General features: G+C 36.6%; 1 protein-coding gene across 3 annotated transcripts in view; it reads left to right on the top strand.

The window, feature by feature from the left end:
• The window catches only part of LRRC4C (leucine rich repeat containing 4C), a 485,283-nt gene extending 476,472 nt beyond the window's left edge, over positions 1 to 8,811 (top strand). For all 3 annotated transcript variants that reach the window (XM_058807065.1, XM_058807064.1, XM_058807066.1), the window contains one exon: positions 6,080 to 8,811. In XM_058807065.1, the coding sequence (XP_058663048.1) occupies positions 6,122 to 8,038 (1,917 nt within the window). In that variant the 5' untranslated portion in view covers positions 6,080 to 6,121 and the 3' untranslated portion in view covers positions 8,039 to 8,811. The remainder of the gene's footprint in view (positions 1 to 6,079) is intronic.
• The last annotated feature ends 8,520 nt before the right edge of the window (positions 8,812 to 17,331 follow it).

Below are 17,331 nucleotides of genomic sequence, written 5' to 3'. Positions count from 1 at the left end.
ACTGAGAGCTCAAGTCCTTGAGGGTTCAGCCAGGTGGAAAGGTATTTCCAGAGAGGAAAGGGGGGAGGTGAGGTGGGCAGGAGATTAGGGTGAGTGAATCCCTGGCAATGTGGTTCCATTGGCCCAACCCTGCACAGCCATATGGGGACACACATGTGAGGCTGCTGGAGCATTTGCAGAGCAGATGTTGGTAGAGCATTTCTGACCCCGGTGGAACTCCCAGCCCACAGCTCAGTCTCTATTCTGGGATGAAGGCTAACCCTCCTGTGTTTCAGTACTTTGTGGAGCTAAAGCATATTGTGTGCGTGTCTACCCTGAAATTCCCTTGGCTGCCATTGCTGCCATTGCTGCCAAAAGGGGATCAGTCTCAGGCCCTTGGAGCATTTAGAGTTCCTGAAAAGAGAGTCAAAAGAGTTACTTCTGCATAAGGTCATCCTGGGATTTGGACCTATTTTTACTGCTGTACTCCAAGCTCTGTTCCATACAGAAACTATTTTCAATTCTCTGGTGCTGATGCTACCGGAAGAGACTTCCCAGCATAATTAGCTGCTTGACGCACCTAGCTCTTCTTCACATGTTTGGAATCTGCTGTTTAATTTGCAACTGTAGAGTGGCTTGTTCTCTGAAAAAATGCAGATATCATTGCAAAGGGTTTTTCTCTCAGAAAACCTCTTTAAAAGGGTGTGAGGTACAGCATACATAACTGTGCTATATAGAGTGAAGCAAAGATGAATTTTCTGAATGCATCCACACATTTGTCAACTTGAAAAAAATTGAAAAAAGTGATTTGAATGCTTCTTATCCTGAAATTTTCTGGGACATGGCTGAGGGAGAGCTTTTGTGATTTAACAGTTCTTCAGCTGAGACTTAACTGATGAATTTGTGATGATGTAATTTTACTGTGATAGTTTAAACACCTGATACTTGATTAATTCTGTCTGTATTTTCAATGCAGCACGTATAACATCACATCTCAATTTTTTTCATGGCAGGGGTACAGCATGAACCAAAGTGTGCTAGATCATACTGTATCTTAAACCATATATTGGGATAAAGTCATGGCCTTTGCAGTGCACAGCTCTGCTGCTGAGACAGTTTTTCCTAGACCCACAGACAAGACAGAAGGCAAAGCACGAGTTGCCAACAGCAACTAAACTGCCAGCTAAGGGTCACTGGAGCTTGGGGTCACTGGAGCTTGGGGAAATATCTTTGCCACCTGCCATACCTCATTAGGCAGATCTTTGCAAATGGCATGCAAGTTCTCTTTTGTTATCAAAGATCCCCATTACAGGAAAATCCTCCAGCAATCAGAGGGAGCACAGTCACCTTCTCCTGGTAGTATAGCAAAAGGAGAACAAAGCACATCAGACCCAAGATCTCATAAAAAAAAAAAAAAAAACAAAAAAAAAAAAAAAACAAAAAAAAAAACAAAAAAAAACAAGTAGGTAATATTACAAGGCCCATAAAGAAGGCACCTCTGCATACACATTTGGCAAAGTTACATTTCAATAGGGTAACCACTGCATCCTCCAAGCTGAGGAAAGTTGCACTGAGCATAGTTGCAGAGGTAGATTAGCTCTGTCATTCCTTGCTTCATCTTCTATACTGGATCTTAAGAGGGCAGAGCTTTTAGCTCAGAGGGAAATGTGTAGTACATTAAGAGTAACAGAGAGTCAGATAAGCTATAGAGAGGACAACATGCACATCAAGTGTCAATTTCAAAAAAAGATTTTTTATTTCTGCAAAAATGGAAAACAAAATGAACAGCTCTCCATATGTATCTGGGAATGTCTCTATGGCCATAAAGAGAACATACATTACTGCGCTAAAAAAACAGATGACTGTGGTAATTAGAGCAGTGCCACAGACAGACTAAAGGCCATGTTTGGAAACACATTTGATAATTGCACTGTGTGTAGGGAACCAACTGTGCAGTAAGGAAATTCTGAACATTTTAAACTAAATTTTTAGTCTATACAGCAGAGGGCACTAGTGATATTGAATTGACTGTAGAGTTGCTATTTTGATACTAGAGAAATCAAAAAAAAATAATACTTAGAAGACAAAGAGGTGTCAACAAGGACTAAAGAAGCTGGTTGATGGTCTGTGTTCCATGTGTGGGCTTGTAAAGCTAAACCTTCAGTATTTCTAGCATAAATAGGAATTGAATAGCAAATTACTCTAGTACAGAGCTCCAGATGGATCTTTATGTAAAGCCCATTAAAATATTTCCATAACACCCTTCAAGGCTTTAAATTAATTTTCCACTGTTATTTTATGCTGGCTATTTTTTTTCCAGGGTGTTTCCAAGATATTTATGATTTAAAATTGCCCTAATATGAAATACCTGCATCAAGAGTTCCTGAGTATTTAAGCCCTGAGCCCTGAAAAACAGCCAACATAAAAGAAAGGATCTTTTTACTACATTCTTCCAGCCACCAGGAATCTTACTGCCATATTTCAGCCTCATGCAAACCTCAGTAGGTGGAAGTGATGATTAGCAAGGTATTGCCTGGTATATTTTCTGCTGGTCATGGCCATTTTTTTGAATCATCATCTCCCCTGTACTTTAGCAGCACCAAGTTCACTTAGTGTGGTCTTGTCCTAAAAACAGGAGGCATTTTGCTTCCTGAACTAACAAAGAACAGGGCAAAAAAGACAAGTAATATAAATAAGTCCAAAGTTAAATCAAATGGTGTTTGCAAAAGCTAAGATTTGCTCTCACTGCCTCCTGGAAAATGTTACAGAGGGATGGCTATATAGATATTCTGTACTTATATATTAAGCAAGATACAGCTTAGACACAGAAAGATCAAACATACCAATACATGTGAAAACATATCTAGAACTAAGTATTCACATATCACAAAATGTCACAAATCCTGTCTTCAGAATTATAGACTCAGAGAAGCTATCAATTAGTCAGTAACCAAACTTGTATTTGAAGTATGCACAGATTTGAATTTTACAGAAACCTGTTGGTGTCAGATTTCCCTGGAGGACTTTGATAGATGGTTGTACTGAGGCATATATTTGATTGAGACATCCCTAGCACAGGACTAGGGAGAACAGTAAATGTAAAAGCCACAGGCGATTTTGGCTCAAGGAAAAAGCTGTTCCTTGTGAATGATTCATTGTTTCAGTCAATAACCAAAACCAGGAAGAATATAGGGAATTTATCATAAGAAGATAAAAGCATTTCTTTCAAAAATCTTTTTGCAATTGAGACAGGTAAACACTTTGGTTTTGGTTAGACTACATTTACTGATCAGTCTCATAACTAGGTAATTTATTTGTTGTAATAATGTACTCAAGTAAAATTATTTTTTTCCCCCCATGGAGCATATGCGTAGTGATGAAAAGGGAAGATTTTCTGGATGAAGAACTAGGTAAACGAAATTTTGGGAGATACCCTCAGGTTCAAGTAATTGGAACAGGAGAAAAGTGCCTTGGAGTACTTGCAGCATGGCTTGGGATCATCAGCTTCACGGAGGCTGGAAAAGAGCAGCTGAAGGGACTTGGTGCATTCAGAGCTGGATGTTGAGGGTGCTTGCTCTCCCATGGCCTTTCTAATTTCTCTGTACTGTTTTGTTCTACAAATGTTGTAGTTTTCCTGGTCCTTCAGGGAATCCAGGATGCAGGATTGAGACCAGACAATGACAAAAAGAAAGATAGAGAAACTGTATGACATCCTACAAAGCTGGCCTTTAGTAGTGAATTGGTCTAAGATTCCTGTGCCTCTGCAAGCCCAATGTGCTGCCTGTGCCTCACCAGCCTTGTGCACAAGGATAACTGGCAGCTCTGAAGGCAGACATAGCAGCCTGTGTTCTCATGCCAGTTTAAGTGAAGACAAAAATATTGCACCAGTGCAATGGTAAAATAATTAGTTTGTTGTGTTTCTGTGTCTGTTTTATTACTTGTTAGTGGAATTCATTATTCAGTCCAAATCCTTAGGGTATAAGTTTTAGAAGAATTTTGAAAATGAGAAAGGAAAAACAAATTACTGCACAAAAAAAAAAAAAAAATTAAAGGGTGACAAAAATGCTAATACAATCACTTAACTATCACAGATGATGGTTAATTACTAGTCAGCAGCAAAATTCATGGATCACAGGTCTTAACTAAGAACCCTAAAATTGATATAAGGCTCTAATAGAATTCTTTTGACCACAACAGTAGATTTTTCTTCATAACTCTGTAGGAAAGATGGGAACTATGGCCTTTTCACCTTCTTTTTGAATATAGTTTCACTGCAGATGGACTTTTGCAAGCAAACTTGAATTTTAGTGGTTGGAGTGTTTCTCCATACATCCTGTTCAGCGCCTCTGAAGAGATAAGTGACCTTGTGAGCCTGCAGTGAAAAGGAAGGTGTGTAGAGCAGCGACCCCTCATCTAGTCCAGTACATTATCCTGAAGCTGATGTTCAGGAGTGCAGGTGTTGGCAGAGGGAAGGGATGGAGGGGTGGGAGCTGTAAGATCTAACACTACAGCCACAGGGCTCTCCAGAGCCAGGGGTCAGAAGAAGCTGCAGAGACAGAAGTGACTTACTCAAGGTTGCAAAACACATCAGTTTCATGAATCTTTCATAACAAGAATGATGTTTTATAAATAGCACATATAGAGAGATCAAACATAAGATATACAACCCAGAATTTCTAGTTCTTTTCACAGTTTTTTAACCATTCTATTGGTTTTTTCTGCAGTAAATTACTAAAACTGAGATGAGAACACTTGCTAGCTCTGAACCCTTATAACAGGTTTTTGTTTTTTTTTAAAAGGCAGAAATGAATTCTCAAAAACACATTGTCTGAATATACAATTAGGAAAAAAAAGTGTTTCATTAAATGAATTGCTGTGAGATGAAAGTTAATATATTTTCCTGGTTTGGTGATTTTTTTCGTGGGGTTTTTTTTTTTGCCTTTTTTTTTTTTTAATGAAAAGTCTCTATTTTTTACAAAAAATGAATCAGTTTGGAGCCTGGAGTGGAAAACTGTTGCCTTATGGTATTTTGTTTTAATGAATATATATGTACTATCCATCTGGGTGCTCTGGGTAATAAATATGTTTTAAGCTTGCTGTAATTTCTAAGACTTCACTTTTGGCTGATTTATAAGAAATTTCATTAATCTCAGCAACAGAGGAATCTTAAACTGAGCAGCAGATTGAAAATGAACTGAAGGCTGGGGACTATAAAAACTGCCACACATGAATCAGTACTGAAGTTCTTAAAATGGTAATGATCATTTCTACTGTGAAGCTCTTTTTTCCCTTTGCAGTAAGAATTTTTTTGGGAGTTTTTTCAAGGTGCCAATGAAACTGCCAACCCTGCACCTACAGGGATATTTTTCAGCATTTAAATAAATGGCTATTCTCATTTCTGTGTTCAGTACACATTTGCTAATGAGTGTTTCTCTGCTGCTGGTGTAAAACAAAAGAATTGAAGAGGCAATATTATTAAATTGGATAATGCTCTGTATGCTTCTTTATTTTAATTTTTAATTTTTTTTTAATTCTTATAGGCAAGATCTTGCCCTGTCATCTGCATGACACTCAGTTTTAGAGATTTACTTCTAGCTAAACTCTGATTCAGGAATCATGTTTGTATAGACAGAGATTTTTACTCATTCCAGAAACTTGCTTTTCGTATTATCTGTTCTCTTTCAATGTGTAAAAAAGGTTAACACCTTGAATACTCTGATAATTCCTATCTTAGTAAATTCCTATGTTGCTAACTTTTGCCTTTGGAGATGCTTGTCCTTTCTTTCAACTCTCCCCTGAGTTATATTTCTTTTCAGTATTCATTGTGATTGAACTTCTTATCTGCCATCCACCTGTATACACTGTACATTGGAATGTGCAGGATAACTAATGTATGGCTATTTCTTATCTCATTGCCAGTTGCAGCTGACATACATATCTGTACGGAAAAGTAATATTAGAAATTCTACACCTGCTCTCACTATCGAATTTCAAGAAATTGGTAGAGTTGACTGAAAGGACTTGAAAAGCTTTTGTTGAGAGAACACAATTATTTGAGATTAATTTAATGTTCTCCTTCTCATTTCTTCCTTTCTTTCAGACGATTCAAACTCCAGAAGGACCAACACCAAATAAATTATGAATGTTGAACAAGATGACCTTACATCCACAGCAGATAATGATAGGTCCTAGGTTTAACAGGGCCCTATTTGACCCCCTGCTTGTGGTGCTGTTGGCTCTTCAACTTCTTGTGGTGGCTGGTCTAGTGAGGGCTCAAACTTGCCCTTCGGTCTGCTCCTGCAGCAACCAGTTCAGTAAAGTGATTTGTGTACGGAAAAATCTTAGAGACGTGCCAGACGGCATCTCCACCAACACCCGGCTACTCAATCTCCATGAGAACCAGATTCAAATCATTAAAGTTAATAGCTTCAAGCATCTGAGGCACCTAGAAATCCTGCAGCTCAGCAGGAATCACATCAGAACAATTGAAATAGGGGCCTTCAATGGTCTGGCCAATCTCAACACTTTGGAACTCTTTGACAATCGTCTGACCACTATCCCAAATGGGGCTTTTGTATACCTATCAAAACTGAAGGAACTGTGGTTGAGAAACAACCCCATTGAGAGCATCCCTTCTTATGCTTTTAACAGAATCCCTTCTCTCCGGAGGCTGGATTTGGGGGAATTGAAAAGGCTTTCATACATCTCAGAAGGTGCCTTTGAAGGTCTGTCCAACTTGAGGTATTTGAACCTTGCCATGTGCAATCTTCGAGAGATTCCTAACCTTACTCCGCTTGTAAAACTGGATGAGTTAGATCTTTCTGGGAATCATCTGACTGCCATCCGGCCAGGTTCTTTCCAAGGGTTGATGCATCTTCAGAAATTGTGGATGATACAGTCCCAGATTCAAGTGATAGAAAGGAATGCTTTTGATAACCTTCAGTCACTTGTGGAGATCAACCTGGCACACAACAATCTAACACTACTGCCTCATGACCTGTTCACACCGCTCCGCCTAGAAAGGATCCACTTGCATCACAATCCTTGGAACTGCAACTGTGATATCCTTTGGCTCAGCTGGTGGATTAAAGATAAGGCACCCTCCAACACTGCATGCTGTGCCCGTTGTCACACGCCCCCCAGTTTAAAAGGAAGGTACATTGGTGAGCTGGACCTGAATTACTTCACATGTTATGCTCCAGTCATAGTGGAGCCACCAGCAGACCTCAACGTCACAGAAGGCATGGCTGCAGAGATGAAATGCCGGGCATCGACCTCCCTGACCTCCGTATCTTGGATTACTCCAAATGGATCTGTAATGACACATGGGGCATACAGAGTTCGGATTGCTGTGCTCAGTGATGGCACATTAAATTTTACCAAGGTAACTGTGCAAGACACGGGTTTGTACACATGCATGGTGAGTAACTCTGTTGGGAATACCACGGCTTCTGCCACGCTGAATGTGACCGCCCTGGATAACCCTGGTTACACCTACTTTTCAACCGTCACGGTAGAGACTGTGGAACCTTCTCAGGATGAGGCACAGACCACAGAGCAGGTTGGGCCCACACCAGTTACCAACTGGGAAACCATTAACATGACAACCTCACTCACTCCACAGAGCACAAGATCGACAGAAAAAACGTTCACCATTCCTGTGACGGACGCAAACAACGGGATCCCAGGAATAGATGAGGTTATGAAGACTACCAAAATCATAATTGGTTGTTTTGTGGCTATCACTCTCATGGCTGCTGTGATGCTGGTAATTTTCTACAAAATGAGGAAACAGCATCACCGGCAGAGCCATCATGCTCCAACACGGACTGTAGAGATCATTAATGTGGATGATGAGCTTACAGGCGATACACCCATAGAGAGTCATTTGCCCATGCCAGCAATAGAGCATGAGCACTTAAATCACTATAACTCTTATAAATCTCCTTTCAACCACACAACAACAGTTAACACAATAAATTCAATACACAGTTCAGTGCATGAACCGTTATTGATCCGAATGAACTCGAAAGACAATGTTCAAGAGACTCAAATCTAAAACATTTATGACATTAAGGGGTGGGGTGGGGGGACAAAAAAGATGGTTTATAAAACAAATGACACAAATGACTGGGCTAAATCTACTGTTTCAAAAGTGTCTTTACAAAGAAAAAGAAATTTATTTATTAAAAATTCTATTGTGATCTAAAGCAGACAAAATTATGTGTATTCCTCAGAACCTGTTTTTGCTGCAGTTATTTACCCTCCTCGTTCCTGTTTTCCTGCCCAACCTACCCTGACTCCCATTTGCCATATTTTTCATAGGAGATCTTGATTGCCTAAAAGAACTGATCTAGGAAATTTTGTAAGAATTCTGTTACACTTTGGGAATTTTTATGGTGAATTCTAGTGGTGAGATTCGGTCTATTTTGTCACTTTCTCTTTTTTCTTTTGTTTTCTCATGCCCTTTTTTGAAATTATTCAACAGAGAATGGAGTAATAACAGTAACTTTGCAAGTGAGAAAAACAAGTAAACCTTCTTTTTCTCCATGTAATGATTTGCTCTGTACTTACCGAAAGCACCATTCTGTGAAAAAAATGGAAAAAAAGTTAAAAAAAATCAACCCAAAAATTAATTTACTTGTGAAAGCCTATAAAACCCATGATCTTTTAAGCAATTCTAGAACCAGAATTTGTAGTTCAAACACTAAACTAAGATTATAAATAAAATATTGGTTTTTTTCTGTACTTGGATATAGCTCATTCTTAGTGTGGCTTTAAACATCAAAAGTTTGTTAAAATTCTTATGATAATCTGCTCTGATGGTCCAAAACACAATCACTTTAAAGAGAATAATTAAATCATTTTGGATCATTAATGAAGGATATCACAGTTTTCATTTTAGTTTGTGAAAACAACATACTGGCAAACAAGGGTGTTTGATTTCTAATGCAAGATTGAGATTGTTCCTTCTAATGGTGTGTGCAATTATCTCTATTATATCACAAGATGCTTTTCACAATGCCAGAAAAAGTTTTGCAAGGAACTTCAGTTGCCTCCGAATTTATTAGACAAAACTAAAAACTTTTTTCTGTTTTTTACTGTTTATAACTGTCAATAAGAAAATTCATCTTTATATCAAAGGTAGTGGTTTCCAGTTCAGTTGTTCTGGGACTTCTAGGCACAAATATGAAAGAAGCTTAGCCATAATAATACCTGTCATAAGAGCTGTATCCCTATGTGCAAAATCAAATCAACATTCTCTTCATGGAGTAAATCACATGAAAAAATCTGAGGATTTTGGTTTAAAGAATAGAAAGAACAAAGTCAGATAAATCAGAGGATATTTTAAGTTACTGTAATTTGCATGACAATTAGACTCCCTGTAGAGTACTCAGTTTCCATTAATTTAAACTCAGACTCATGTACCATAGGGAAATGCGCACCCTCCGCCTTTCTGTTTATATACGTTCTCTGGATTTAGCTCATTGGTATAGGACTGGTGTATACTGTGCTTGCTGAAAGCTAAAAGGAAAGCTTTCCATAAGAAAACCCACTTCAGGACATTGTGTTCTTCCAAGCAGAAATTCTGCCAAATTAAACTCTATGCATTGGCAGCTGAACAGAAGCATTTTAAGATTATTCAAATTAGGACCAAAAAAAAGAATCTTATGTATGATTTCTGAATGCCTTTTCACCTGTTCTCTTTCTTAACCACCCAAACTGAGGGTTTCTGGGGCCTTGTGCCACATAAATAAAATTCTTAGCAAAATCTGTTTGCATCTTTCTAGTATGGAACAGCATGCAGGATGAAGATCCCACTGAAAAATATACTTCTATTCTGTAAGTTTAAGATGGAATTCTGATAGGTTTAGGAGGTAAACATCTCCTGTTAGATGCACAGTTCTCAAGGTTGCAAGTGAATGTTGTAATACAAAGGCCTGATTTAAAGAGGACACAGTGGAGATAGGTGACAATGAATCACACCCTGCAAGGAGTCTGATAACTATAATACCGAATGAAACCCAAAGTTCTATAACAATCTCTAAGAAACATTTGGCAAGGCATTATCCTTTGATGTGCTACATGAAAAATAATATCTACTCAAAGGGAATTTTAATAGAGGGCAAAGATGGACCTGAATGTAAAACATTGCAGCTGTGATTCTTAGGTTTTCCTGTTTCTTCAAAGTGTAATTGAGAATTTCATTGGTGATTTTTTTTAAGCATTGTGATAGATTCTGTACAAAACTACTACAGTTGCACATTCCTATGTATTCTTTGCCCATCTGGCTAGGAACAGTCTGTTCATGGCAAATGCTAATCTGAAAATTGAAAAACAATTCAATTCAGGAAACCTAAAGCTGGACAATTTAAATCTGTAATTAATGGGTTTATGTTAACAAATTATGGCTATGCTAATCAATATTTGGGAAAGCAGTTATGGTCAACATGGTTTTATAAGCACATAGTATTTTACTAAGCCCTAAAGTAGGTTAGTAGGAGGCCTATAAGAAAACAGGTATAGTTATTGTCAAGTACAACACTGGGTTAGTGACAATCTTTGATCCTTTTTGCAGTAATACAAAATATTATCAGTGACTGTTTTAAACAATATATTAATTCTTACTGAGTGTTAATCCAGTTTTATGGGCTAATCAAAAAATCAGATATTTCTGCTTGCTCATAATAATCATAAAGGAGCATCATTGGGGTGTGTTTGGTTGGGTAAGTATATATCTGTTACATGTCTGTGATATTAGGTATGATCTTCCCATCATGTTCCCTATCCTTCTTGGAACCACAGATATTATTTCTGATTCCTTCCTACTTCTACAAAACAGTACTTTTGCTGGTGAATTAAATACCAGAGTTAGCAAAGATCACAGTTTAAATTATGAACAGAGCTCTGTAATAAAGTGAAAGGAATGCCGTGCTCTCTACTTTTGATGCTCAAATCACATGCCAATGCCTCCTGTTACTGCTCCAGAGACAACAATTTTAAGAAAGAAGCCTCTATCTCCTGTATGACAGAGCATAACTGACAAAAATTCTAATGAAATTTATCTTGCAGGTTGTGTGTGATGTAAAGGGATTGTGCAAAAGCATTTGTGTTCTTGATTATGATCTATTGCTTTCTAGTGGGCTCATGAGAAATTATGATTTGTTCTTCAGTTCATTTGATGGAGTTTGAAGATGTTTATCTGCTGTCCTATGCAAACAGAAATTGCAATGCATTTTCTTTCTGGAATTTTCATCGAGTCTTGCTAATCCTGCCATATGCAGAAATGACAGGTGTAAAAGCAAACCAAGTCAGTTCCATTCAATTCATCATAGAAGATGGACATTTTATTTTCCTTCCAAAAGGGCTAAATGTATGAAAAGTAATAGATTAATTGTATTTTTTGCTAAAATATTCTAACACACTAAAAGTTATATTTAATTGTTTCAAGATTCCCTGTCCCCACTGACACAGGTTAATCACAGAATTAGAGAAAAGACAAGTAAATTAATATTGTACTTTATTATAACAGCTTTGTAGTCTTAGGAAAATGTTTCATAACAGCTGTTACAAGCTTTTATATGTCAGGTAGACCATTAATATAGTCTTTTCAACGAGGGGCAGGGAAAATCTCTTCAACTTTTTCACCCCATTCTAAAGGTTATATACCATTTTTACATGACCTAAATACATTATTTTTTAAATTCTCACTGTTTTTCTTTAAGACAAGAAGGTGAAGGTCTAAGAAATGTTAGGAGCTACCTTGCAATTTCATACCAAAAGAAGTAAATGAAGAAATAATTTATCCTTATCTTCTAGATGTAATAAAAGCAGTAAGGCTTTAGTACCCGGGTTTCTGTTTTTCATTGTAGAACAATTTAATTTATCTTTTTCTCATTTGTGCAGGTGTTTTCAAGAAAAATCTCATTTCTAAAATTTAATCTGCAGTTAGTCCAAAGGTAGTAGTGGACATTTTATTACAGAGGTGCAATTATATATTAGTATTATAAAAAACTAACACATGGAGCCACCACTATTGACATAGCAGCAGTTCATCAGCAGAAGATGAGCTTGGGTAAATTCTGTGAAGCCTACCAGGTAAATCTGAAATTCCTGTTAGCCCTGCAACCTCTCTTATGGGTTGGTGGTGCCTTGTGAGAACACTGTGGTTGTATCTAGTTTGTGGATGGAAGAGCACAGCAGGGCAGAAGAGAATAGGTTTGGGAATGACTTCATTGACAGCTCCCCACTTAAGAGCATAGATACAGCAGTGATCAGCATAACAGCTAATAGCTCAGGTCCAGACATGCAGTGTCTTATTAGAAATGAGGAATTTTTTTTTATTTGTTTACCACATTTAATCACAAATTGGTTGTAAGGCTTAATGCGTACTAAACAATGGAAAACTTGAAGAATAAAAAAAGTAATGGATTTACAGTGTAAGTTTTACACAAATGGCAAAATCATGCTTTGAAAAAATATGAATATTGTTTTGATTGACTCTAGAATAGGTTTTTCAGTATTAACTTGATTAAGACAGTCTCAAGCTGTGTCAGTGGAAATATAGGCTGGATTTTAGGAAGAAGTTTTTTACAGAAAGAATGATAAAGTTCTGGAATGGCCTGCCTGGGGAGATGGTGGAGTCACCACCCCTGGATGTGTTTAAAAAATGATTGGATATGGCACTTGGTGCGATGGTTTAGTTGAGGTGTTAGGGCATGGGTTGGACTTGATGATCTTTAAAGTCTCTGCCAAATTAGTCATTCTGTGAATTCTGTGAAGACAAATGAAATCTGTACTTTAATAGTTACATGCTATTTATTTTAATAAGAATAAAATATGATTTTGTTAGGTGAGAAATGTGTAAGGAAATATTTAGTTTAATTTGTCTTGGTTTTACTCTTTCCTCTCATGTTTATAACATACACCCAGATTGTCTGGTAATCAGCTCTCCAAGGGGCCAAATCAGTGAATTCTGACTGACTTTCGTAAGAGATGTCTTTCAGGTAGTGTAACTACAGTGAGGTATGAAATTTTGGAGTGAGGGGGAGATACTGAATTGATAACATCATCAGATGATATTATGATCATCTTTTGTAAAATATGAAAGAGAAAAAAAACTTGTAATTTTTGAGAACTTGGAAAAAAATATTTTTTTAAGATAGAAATTCTTAGCATAAAAAAACCCCGATAAACCAGAATAAATTAGATTATTATTGGACTTGAAAGGAACAGTAAGATGTAATGTTCAAAGCAAGAAGTAGGAGTTGTATATCCCAGATAATCTTTACATATTTTCTACCAGTACAATTTGCAAACTCAAAAATTACTTTTTTGTGTATCATGAAGCTTCTACAAGGACTCTAACTGCTTTATCCATACTTTCCTGTTTTCTTCTTGCATTTTGCAGTACATGCATGGTAAAATCTGGTCTTTCAACTCTGCAACAAGTTCCTACACAGAGTGTGAAATGAAATTCTCTTAAATCATCCAAACTCCACTTATTGGGGTGTGTGTCTGGTACTCTCTGGGGCTTTTTTCAGTCTACTTGAAATGGCTTGTGTAGCAAGAGATTCCTTAGTTTCTTTGATTCTCTGCTATTATAGCAATATATGATTAATATCTTAGTTTGGAGAAGTTTTTGCAGGGATTATATTTTCATCAAATTTAAAATATGAACTGCAATTTTATTTTATTTTAGTAAAACATTTTGAACTCTATTGACTTGAAGAAATACTTTTGTTCGTTTCACAGCAGCTCAGTTAAATGCAACTAAATTTCAAAAATGAAAAATAAAAAAAATTTAAAAAGAGAAACTATCTTGGACTGCTCTGCATGCAGATGGAGTCTATATATATGTATTTTTAAAAAATTGATTCTACAGGTGAGTTTAAAGGAATAAAGAAAGATATTTATAAAAAAGAAAATAAAGGAAAATAAATGAGGTAAGAGAGAATCTAGTAAAACAGAACTGGAGTTAGTGGACCACAGAATTAATCCAAACCCTATAACAAATTTAATCCCATAAGATGTAATTAAATTTGATTCAATTTGCTCATTTAATTCCTCAAAAGGACAGTTAGTTGTCTAAAAAACGAGGTGGAAAGATGAGTTCTGGTTTTGTCAGTACCCACATGAAATCAAACAGGTTTTCCCTTTCCTTGCCCTCCTCTGGGCTTGCCATTGCTGTTGAGCTGTTAAATTCCCATTTTCTGCTAGTGCCTTCCCGAGGCACCCACCTGTCCAGCCTGTGTTGGGAGTGAGTTCCAATGGTCAGTGAGACAAGCACAGGTCAGTGTTGTGCTCCTAAAGCAGGGCTCCTGCAGCACTTGGTGTTTTAGTTCACTAATTCCTAAACAACTCATTCCTATCTGATAACATAAAGTAGTTTCATAAATAATGCATAAGTTTTGAATATTGTATCCAAGATTAAGGCTGTTGATCACATGCCATGCGTTAATCTATCTTCCACGTTGAAAGAGTATTTTTTTCCTGTTAGAATATATGTTTGTTTGCGGTGAAGAAAGATCAAAATCAAGAATTTGATAAAATTATAAAGACTTGAAAGAATTATCAATGCTGTTGAATATTAAGATTATAAAAGGATTATGAATTGTATAAAAATACAATTAAGAAACAAAAATAGACAGTAAATAGAAATGCTTTAAGATTCATAGAAAACAAATACCTAAATAAATTATCATGGCCTTAACAGACTGAATAAAACAAAGAAACTGACAACTCTGATGGCTTTTGCTAAAACTTCCTGGGCAGAGATTGTTCTTTTCTCCTATTTTTATTTTCTAAATAAATTCTATTTCTTATGTTGGGAGTGTTTCCATCAGGATGGACATGAATAATTATTGTTGGAAATATTGTCCCCTGCTGTTTCTATCTGGAGAAACACTGGCTCTGGATGTTTATTTTTTCAACTTCCCGCTGATTTCTGACACTCCTGTGGGGAAGCAATCAATTCTGTACTGCAAAAAAAGCTTTTGTCCACAAAACACAACAATAACATAATAAAGGGGTGAACCTAGCAATGAAGAATAAAATGAAATGGAGTAGTAATGGTGAGGGAAGTGTCCCGAGAAAACAAACATTACAGGAGGAGAAAAAATATATTGAAAAGATGAAGGAAGTTGAGGGAGACTGTGAAGCTATGCTTTCCTTCTCATTTTGTGCACTGTGTTCCTTGGTATAGCTGGTTCATATTTGAACCCATTGATGAATTAATTTTAAATACATCACGCTGGAAACTCTTTTCGGGATTATTTTAAAAGTAATAAAAGCAACATTCCTTAGACTTGTGTGGGTCAAAAAAGTCACAGGGAACCATTTAAGTTGTTATAATGTTGTACAAGGACACTTAAAGATTACTGTAGAAAGAGATTTAAGTTGGAATTCTGAAAAATAAACTGTTCATACATTACAGGTAGAAAATAATTTTCCAAAAGAAAAAGTAGACATTTGGGAGACCCCAATTGGCAATTTCTGCATGTAGGTATAATTTTAGCATTAACTTCTGCTGATTTTAAAATTGGATTTACAAAAATCAACCTGAAAGAAGCACTGGAATGCATAGACTGGACAAAGATGGCAGTAGTGAAATAATTCATTTAGTAGAACTTCCCATTTTTATCCTTTGAAGTTATTTTCAGTAATACAATATTTTTTATTAGGAACTAAGAAGGACCTTACATTTTTCCCCTTTATCTCCTGAAGTGGAGATAACATTTTAGGGTATTAGAATATTGGGAAAAAAAAAAAGGAAAGATGCGTTGTGAAACTCGAGGTAATTTTGTAACATGCTTTTGTTTTGTTTTAAGTTGTTTTTTCTTGCCTTTACAAAATAATAGAAGGAAATTGCAAAATAGAAAATTTGTCTCTATGATTAAATTTTGGAAGGTGCAAGATATCCTTATTATTTTCATACAAAATTTATATGTCCCTACTGTTTTCTTAATTTCATTCTAATTTGCTGGCACAAAAGGGTAGAAAGCACAAATAAGTCTTCCTTATAATTTTTTCATCATCCTTTAGGTTATGAATATGCTGTTTTCTTTCACTAATCAAATTAATATTAAATGGATTTTATTATGTTCCAGATTAGAAGCCTTTTCCTTTGTCTCTAGTTACAGTTTCAATTTTTTCCCTGTACCTTCAGTTTTCACTCAGCATATTTTTTAATTAAAAAGCTGAATCGTTTTAATTATGTATTCTCTCCATGATGGCAGGTTGTAGGGTGCTGTGTTTCATCCCAAACTTTCTGGTAGGGTCTGGTCTCACTCAGTACCCTCGTAGCATTTTTCGGTTGTACCACTCTCTGTCTCTAATTGAGAGTCAGTCTCTATGGTCATCAGGAAGTTTTTCCTCCACACAAACTCAAAGTAAATGGAAGTGCAGAAAAGTATGACTGCCCAGCACTTGTTTTGAGGCTCAGCAGCACAACAGGGTAAATTCAAACTTTCCAGGTTTCTGTGGCAGTTGTGGTTTGGCTGCAGCATGTCAGCAGAACAGCCTGCCCAAAGTGAGGTAATTAATCTCTTGTGCATATCTTAACACAGGAAAATGTTACCTCTGAAGAGGAGAAGAATTATACTCTGTCTCCTCTAAAGTGTGCTTTACAACCCAAGTGAAAAAAAAGCTGTTTGGTTTTTTGTTTGTTTTGAGGTGTTTTTTTAAATTTAAAAATTCAGAAATCTATTTAAAGTTTAGATTACTGCAACCATATTTCATGCATGGTTGATGGAGGTGCCACAAGACTGTCATTTAGCTGATATCACTGAAGAGTTGGATCAGCCTACTTCTAAATGGATTTTCCTTGTGCTGATCACAGATAATTACAGGTCTTTTTTTAAATGCCTTTTAAGTACTGATAGCACAGCTATGGAAGCACATTGCTAGGAATGATGCCAAAATTTTACAGTTGTGCAAATTCATCACATCTAATCCACTGGTAGTGGTCTGTTGCTTTAGTTTAATTTTAAAGTTGTGATCTGACATGTGTTGCTATATTGGTTCAGTAGGGGAAAATATTTTGTTCTTTTAAAATGTTAATTAAGTCCTAGGAGAATTGATGGGCTGAGAACCAAGTCTTTCACATTGCTTTGCTGTGACAGCGTTGCAGCTTTGATTTTAAGGGTATACCAGAAGCACATGAAAAGTGTTCATCCCTTCCAAGTCATCTGGGACAGATGCAGTTTTCTGTCTGGGCATTTACTCTGAGATATAAACTCTATCAGACACATACCAGACACATTGCAAATAGGCCACAGGATATTCACCATGGGGTAATAAGTATTGATACCTCTTGCTTCTGAGTTTGGCCTTGGATTAAATTTCTGTATC

The sequence above is a fragment of the Ammospiza caudacuta genome, chromosome 6 (genome assembly GCF_027887145.1).
Source record: "Ammospiza caudacuta isolate bAmmCau1 chromosome 6, bAmmCau1.pri, whole genome shotgun sequence".
Taxonomy (NCBI): Eukaryota; Metazoa; Chordata; class Aves; order Passeriformes; family Passerellidae; genus Ammospiza; species Ammospiza caudacuta.
Note: the sequence above shows the minus strand (reverse complement) of the source record. Positions and strands in the feature narration are given on the sequence as shown.